The sequence below is a fragment of the Phyllobates terribilis genome, unplaced genomic scaffold (assembly GCF_046119375.1).
Source record: "Phyllobates terribilis strain yellow unplaced genomic scaffold, ASM4611937v1 Scaffold_13__5_contigs__length_258822181, whole genome shotgun sequence".
Classification (NCBI taxonomy): domain Eukaryota; kingdom Metazoa; phylum Chordata; class Amphibia; order Anura; family Dendrobatidae; genus Phyllobates; species Phyllobates terribilis.
Window position 1 is genome coordinate 77,264,663 of NW_027362773.1, and position 8,335 is coordinate 77,272,997.

The following is an 8,335-nucleotide window of genomic DNA, read 5'->3' on the forward strand; positions in this document are numbered from 1 at the left end:
CCAAAATTAAAAACTTGGAGGCCAACCAGTATACAGTATAATGGCCCCACATAATCCTCCATACAGTATAATGGCCCCACATAGTCCTCCATACAGTATAATGGGCCCCACATAGTCCACCATACAGTATAATGGGCCACACACTCTCCTCCATACAGTATAATGGGCCCCACATAGTCCCCCATACAGTATAATGGGCCCCACATAGTCCTCCATACAGTATAATGGGCCCCACTTAGTCCTCCATACAGTATAATGGGCCACACACAGTCCTCCACACAGTATAATGGGCTCCACACAGTATAATGGGCTCCACACAGTATAATGGGCTCCACACAGTATAATGGGCCACACACAGTCCTCCACACAGTATAATGGGCCCCACATAGTCCTCCATACAGAATAATGGGCCCCACATAGTCCTCCATACAGTATAATGGGCCCCACACAGTCCTCCACACAGTATAATGGGCCCCACATAGTCTTACATACATAATAATGGGCCCCACATAGTCTTACATACAGAATAATGGGCCCCACATAGTCTTACATACAGAATAATGGGCCCCACATAGTCTTACATACAGAATAATGGGCCCCACACAGTCCTCCACACAGTATAATGGGCCCCACACAGTCCTCCACACAGTATAATGGGCCGCACATAGTCCTCCATACAGTATAATGGGCCACACACAGTCCTCCACACAGTATAATGGGCCACACACAGTCCTCCACACAGTATAATGGGCCCCACATAGTCCTCCACACAGTATAATGGGCCCCACATAGTCCTCCATACAGTATAATGGGCCCCACATAGTCCTCCATACAGTATAATGGGCCCCACATAGTCACATAGTCCTCCATACAGTATAATGGGCCCCACACAGTCCTCCACACAGTATAATAAGCCCCACATAGTCCTCCATACAGAATAATGGCCCCACACAGTCCTCCCACACAGTATAATGGGCCCCACATAGTCCTCCATACAGTATAATTGACCCCACATAGTCCTCAATACAGTATAATGGGCCACACACAGTCCTCCACGCAATATAATGGGCCCCACGTAGGCCTCCATACAGTATAATGGTCCCACATAGTCCTCCATACAGTATAATGGCCCCACGTAGTCCTCCATACAGTATAAGGGGCCCCACGTAGTCCTCCATACAGTATAAGGGGCCCCACGTAGTCCTCCATACAGTATAAGGGGCCCCACGTAGTCCTCCATACAGTATAAGGGGCCCCACGTAGTCCTCCATACAGTATAAGGGGCCCCACGTAGTCCTCCATACAGTATAAGGGGCCCCACGTAGTCCTCCATACAGTATAATGGGCCCCACACAGTCATCTATACAGTATAAGGGGCCACACAGTCCTCCACACAGTATAATGGGCTCCACACAGTATAATGGGCCCCACACAGTCCTCCACACAGAATAATGGGCTCCACACAGTATAATGGGCCCCACATAGTCCTCCATACAGTATAATGGGCCCCACATAGTCCTCCATACAGAATAATGGGCTCCACACAGTATAATGGGCCACACACAGTCCTCCACACAGTATAATGGGCCCCACATAGTCCTCCACACAGTATAATGGGCCACACACAGTCCTCCACACAGTATAATGGGCCACACATAGTCCTCCACACAGTATAATGGGCCCCACATAGTCCTCCACACAGTATAATGGGCCCCACATAGTCCTCCACATAGTATAATGGGCCACACACAGTCCTCCACACAGTATAATGGGCCCCACATAGTCCTCCACACAGTATAATGGGCCCCACATAGTCCTCCATACAGTATAATGGCCCCACACAGTCCTCCATACAGTATAATGGCCCCACATAGTCCTCCATACAGAATAATGGGCCACACACAGTCCTCCACACAGTATAATGGGCCACACACAGTCCTCCACACAGTATAATGGGCCACACATAGTCCTCCACACAGTATAATGGGCCCCACATAGTCCTCCACACAGTATAATGGGCCCCACATAGTCCTCCACATAGTATAATGGGCCACACACAGTCCTCCACACAGTATAATGGGCCCCACATAGTCCTCCACACAGTATAATGGGCCCCACATAGTCCTCCATACAGTATAATGGCCCCACACAGTCCTCCATACAGTATAATGGCCCCACACAGTCCTCCATACAGAATAATGGGCCACACACAGTCCTCCATACAGTATAATGGCCCCATATAGTCCTCCATACAGTATAATGGCCCCACATAGTCCTCCATACAGTATAATGGCCCCACATAGTCCTCCATACAGTATAATGGCCCCACATAGTCCTCCATACAGTATAATGGCCCCATATAGTCCTCCATACAGTATAATGGGCCCCACACAGTCCTCCATACAGAATAATGGGCCCCACATAGTCCTCCACACAGAATAATGGGCCCCACATAGTCCTCCATACAGTATAATGGCCCCACATAGGGATGGTGGTTCTGGTATCGCTGGCCAAATGAATCCACCCTGCGGGCCAGAGTTTGACATGTATGTTCTAGATACAATATAGCTGGAAGTACTATATTCATGATTTTGCACTTGGTAGTTCCCATTGGTGTCAGTTAGGATTTTTTTTTCTTTTTTTGCATTTATGGAAATAAAATTTTGAAGAGACTTTACATATTGGCTAGATATTTGCTCTCCTCTTTCCTCTGTCTGGCACATCAGTAACCATACTGGGAAAGTAAAGGCTTTAATGATTCTCTCTTAATCTAAGATCTGCTCAGATGTAAATCCATAGGGTGCTATCCAGGAGGTAAAGAATGTGTGATGTAGGCTGCCATTTCTGTGTCACTATATAGTTTACCGCTACTGTGGGCCAATCACTATTATAGCTGCTAGACTGCTCCTCGGGGGCGGAGTTTCCTACAATTGCTGTGTGCGATTGGACTACAGCGTGCAGTTCTCTGCATTGACCAGATGGGGCAGATGAGCTTACAGATACTTGCCAGGATGTGCGTGCCTCGTCAGCTCTTGCATCATTAGCGCCTCTCCCCTCCCGATGTGGGAATAAGCGGCGTCCGACAACTGCTTTGTCAGTCTACGCACCCCTAGGCCCCGCTCCAGGCTAAGTGTCAGTTTTGGAGTGTTCCTTTAATAACCTATCACACTGCGGTGACTTCTTATTTTCTGGCTTCATAGTTTTCCCTGTAATACATTTCGTTGTCGGCCATGTCACACTGTCAGACCACTCGCCCGTGTAACATCGGATCTGCCGCATCGGGAAATGAAAGATCTTCAGTTTAATTTATGTTTTATTGCTTTGCAAATTTGGGACTACAAATCAGACATCTAGAATTGCTGCAAAATGTCAGCGAGCAGATGGCTGCACTCTGCAGAGGGAACTTCAGAGCGGGGCTTAAAGGAGCTGTCATGTCTTCCAATGGCGGAAGCATTATCGGACAGATATAACGGAGCGGGCTCTCGCTTTGTGGTACAATACTCTCATTAATCCGTGAAATGCTCAAAGGTCTCGTGTGCACAGCAGAGCTGTCTGCGCTGATTGTGGCCAAGGCCACCGAGTCCCTGCGGCAACATAATACTGAGATGTAGGCACTAGGTGGACCGCCGTATGGTACAACTAGACCATTTATTGGACAGAAAGTGCTGTATTTTTTTGTCGTAGCTCAGTGTTAAGGAAGAAAATAAGACCTTGTGACGTATGGCAGCCTAATGGGATCAAAATGATCTCCTGTCAAATTCACTTTAACCAAAAGTAGATTCATGCCGGATGAACCGCGAGCAGCATGAATCGGACACTATCTGCGCTATGGCAGCCGTGTGTGTTTACTCCAGTGTTTCAGGGAGAACCTACTTTAATCAATCGGGGCCATCTTTCCTGGCTCCCCCCCCCCCCCTAAATTGTTTTCTCCAAAAATCTGCTGTAAAAACAGTTTGAGACGTTGCAGATTTTTTGCTCATCTCCCAAGGTTTTCACGCCAGTTTTGCCCAGCTCTTCCAATGTCGGCGGGATGGTGGTGTGACCCCCATCTAGTCCTAATCCATGATGGCAGGACTTGCTCAAGTCCCTGATTGGAGTAAGATTTGTGGCAAGATGCACGGAGGCGCTCATCACTTCTCAAACGCACCTAATTTATTAAGGTGAGTTTAGCGCCTCTGATTCCAGCACACCCTCGAACATCGCCAGACTTGATGAATCGGGGACTTTGTCTTGACTAAGACCAAAAGGAAGGTCCTCGAAGGCTTCTCCCCGCCCCAACCCCTTTGACTGACGGGTCTTTCCCTATACAGACACATGGGGTGAGACTTGCCAGTCGATGGGAGAAGGCGCTTGGGACCCTAGTACCCGGCCGTAAAACCTACATGACTGCAATAATAATCAGCCATTGACCGAATCATTGGGCAGCATCAATCCGCTAATGAGCCTGCTGGATGCGTTCACCATGTTTTCTTACTTTGGAGTGATCTCTTTCAATCAAGTCACAGAAATGTTCTTGCTCTGGACTCACGCCACTTGTTTGAACCTTTTTTTTGTTTTTCTCCACAGAGGGCACCAGCGAGCAGGAGTACGTATCCTCTGAGATTCAGCTTCTCTATTACCCCAGTATCACATACACCATCATCGGGAGCTCGGTCATCTTCGTGTTGGTGGTGGCATTGTTGGCCCTGATCTTGCACCATCAGAGGAAACGTACCAACCTCATGAGTCTTCCTGTACATCGGCTGCAACACCCGCTGCTTCTCTCCAGACTGGTGGTCCTGGACCACCCGCACAACTGCAGAGTCACCTACAATGTCAACAGTGGGGTCCATTACGTGTCCAGTGAGGGCTACCAGCCGCCGGTTAACATTGAGTCACCTCCGTCTTATACTGAGGCAGTGCTGGATGACAAGTGAGTGTCTCTGATATAGAATTTGTATGGCTGTATATATCAATATCGTCGACTCTAACCCGTGGCTCTCCAGCTGTTTTGACAAAAGGTTGGAGACCACTGATTATATATGAAAGTACATAAAAATGAGAGTTCCCTTCATGCATTGTACAATGTGTCCTCCTCTTACAGCTCTTGTCCACCCTGGTTCTCTTTGCCGCCACCACCGTACTCTTCAGACGTGGAAACTTCCAGCCAGACAGAACTTCCTCCCTACCGCTCCCGAACAGGCAGCGCCACAAGCGCAGGTTCTGCAGGCAATACCCTGGACACCCCCAGCAGCTCTTGGGATTCCGGCAGCCCCTCTGAAGCACAGGAAAGCGTGTCCTCCCCCAGTGATTCCCAGCTTAACACTGTGCTGGAGGTCTGAAGGCTTCGACACCCACCCAAGAAGCTTCTACGAGACACTGGGGGAGGTACTAAAAGAGACTAATAAGTTTCATGAGTTGGTCTGCGGCATCTTGTTACCAGCAAATGCTCCTTATATTTTTATAGAGTGCAGAGGTATATTTTTTTAGATGTTTTCTCTCTCTTCCATTTGTATTGTTTTACTATTGTTGCAGTCTTCTTTCTTCTATAGTTAGCTCCAGAAATATTTGGACAATGACACGAGTTTTGGCATTTTAGCTCTTTACCAAAACATATTCAAGATACAGTTATATAATCAATCTGGGCTTAAATTGCCGACTCTCCTTTTTAATTTGAGAGGATTTACATCCTAATTGGAGAAAGGGTTAGGAATGACAGCTGTTTAATATGTAGCTGCCTCTTTTTTTTCAAGGGACCAAAAGTAATTGGACAGTTATCTCAAAAACCCTTTAATGGGCTGCATGGGCTATTCCCTCGTTAATCCATCAATTAAGCAGTTAAAAGGTCTGAAGCTGATTCCTGGTGTGGCATTTGCATTTGGAAGTTGTTGCTATGAATCCACAACATGCGCTCAAAGGAGCTCTCAATGAAAGAGAAACAGACCGTGATTAGGCTGAAAAAAAAAAGAAGAAATCCATCAGAGAGAGCAGAAATGTTAGGAGTGGCCAAATCAACAGTTGGGAACATTCCGCAAAAAAAAAAGAAAAGTGCCCTGGTGAACTTGGGTACTCAAAAAGGCCTGGACGTCCAAGGAAGACAACAGTGGTGGATGATCGCAGAGTTCTTTCCATGGTCAAGAAAAACCCCTTCACAACATCCAGGTGAAGAGGTGAAGGACACTCCCCAGGAAGTTGGTGTCTCAGTATCTAAGTCTACCATAAAGAGAAGACGTCATGAGAGCAAATACAGAGGGTTCTCCACAAGGTGCAAACCGTTAATCAGCCTGAAAATAGGCCAGATTAGACTTTGCCAAAAAACTTCTAAAGAAGCCGCCCAGTTCTGGAAAAGCTAAGCTAAGATCACCCAGAACGGGAAGTCTGGAGAAGACTTGGACCGGCTCATGATCTTCAGCACAGCACATCCTCTGTAACACATGGTGGAAGCGGTGTGATGGCGCGGGCATGCATGGCTTCCAATGGCACCGGGTCACTAGTGGTTACTGATGAAGAGACTGAAGACTGAAGCAGCCGGATGAATCCTGTGTGTACCAGGCGATACTTTCTGCTCAGATTCATCCAAATGTAGCAAAGTTGATTGGACGACGCTTCACAGGACAGATGGACAGTGACCCAAAACATCCTGCAAAACCAAAGAAGTGGACTATTCTGCAATGGCAGAGTCCTCACCGGATCTCAACCCCATCGAGCCGCATTTCAAAGGCTGAAGACAAATCTCAAGGCAGAAAGAGCCACAAACAAGCGACAACTGAAGTCAACTGCAGTAAAGGCCTGGCAAAGCATCACACCGGAGGAGACCAGCGATGGTGACATCTATGGCCTCCAGACTTCAGGCCGTCATTGCTACAAAGCCTCACACCGGAGGAGACCAGCGATGGTGACATTCATGGCCTTCAGACTTCAGGCCGTCATTGCTACAAAGCCCCACACCGGAGGAGACCAGCGATGGTGACATTCATGGCCTCCAGACTTCAGGCCGTCATTGCTACAAAGCCTCACACCGGAGGAGACCAGCGATGGTGACATTCATGGCCTCCAGACTTCAGGCCGTCATTGCTACAAAGCCTTACACAGAAGGAAACCAGCAATGGTGACGTCCATGGCTTCCAAATCCTTACATAGGAGGAAACTAGCGATAGTGACGCCCAAGACTTCAGGCCGTCATTGCTGCAAAGGATCCTCTACAAAGCATTTCATTTATGGTAAAGATAATTTGTCCAATTACTTCTGTGCCCCTGAAATGAGGAGGCTTTGCAGGAAAATGGTTGCAATTCCTAAACGTTTCACAGGATATTTTTGTTCAACCCCTTTAATTAAACCTGAAGGTCTCCACATCAATTGCATCTCAGTTGCACCATTTTAAATAAAAAAAAACAGTGGCCTGCAGAGCTGAAATCATGAAGACTCTGTCACCATTCATGTATTTCCAGACTTAACTGTATGTTATCCTGTAAAAGCAATAAGGCACTTACCCCAGACTGCGGTGTAGATCGTGTGAGTGGTACAAAAGCCACAGCCCACGGCTGCAGAATGAAAAGCCTAAGGTGTCAAAAATGAATCTTCTCCAAAAATACACTTGTGTCTTTTTAAAAGCTGCGGAGGAAGCCATTTTGTGAATGGATCAAATTTTAAAGGGATTGTCTAGTATTCTAAAACCATGGCTGATGTTTTCCTTCGGAGAGCACCATGCCTGTCCACTTCCATGGACTTCAGCTGCAATACCAGACACAACCTACGGAAAAGAAGGGGTGATGGTTCTGGAAGAAAGCGGCCATGTTTTTCTAAACCACTACGATCCCTTTTACTTTACTCAGTTGGTTAGAAACTAATTTTAGACTGCCAGGTATCCGACTGGCATTGGTGGCAGGTAAATGGAGGTAGAGTCATGAGGGGGCACCATGTGCCTTACACCTTATCATTCCTCCTCCATTTTTGTTCCCTTCTTATTCCTTCTTGCTGGGGTCAATTTTTTTTTTTCTTTGCCATAAGTTTTTATTTTTCCCGATATCATTGCCGTGTGAGGACTTACTTTTTTTTTTTTGCCAGACTAGTTGTAATTTATCTATATTGGAGTATAGAGGAAAATGTAAAGAAAATTATATATTTATGGATTGGAACCCAAAAAAAAATGAACACCCAATTCTTTTGATTTTATAAATGACGTTAACTTTATACTTCGGTCAGTCTGATTTTTTTTTTCTTCACGTTGGCTTGTCGCCATATTCTGAGAACTTTTTTATTTTTCCGCTGAGGTCTCGTTCTGTATGTGATGACCTGTAGCTTTCATTGCTACTATCTTACTATATAAACATTTTTTTTTTATCGCCTTTTTTACAAC

General features: G+C 46.6%; 1 protein-coding gene across 1 annotated transcript in view; it reads left to right on the forward strand.

The window, feature by feature from the left end:
• Nucleotides 1–7,589, forward strand: part of LDLRAD3 (low density lipoprotein receptor class A domain containing 3) — a 150,582-nt gene extending 142,993 nt beyond the window's left edge. The window contains exons 5-6 of the mRNA XM_073658140.1: nucleotides 4,567–4,912; nucleotides 5,084–7,589. Coding sequence (XP_073514241.1) covers nucleotides 4,567–4,912; nucleotides 5,084–5,321 — 584 coding nt within the window. The 3' untranslated portion in view covers nucleotides 5,322–7,589. The remainder of the gene's footprint in view (nucleotides 1–4,566; nucleotides 4,913–5,083) is intronic.
• The last annotated feature ends 746 nt before the right edge of the window (nucleotides 7,590–8,335 follow it).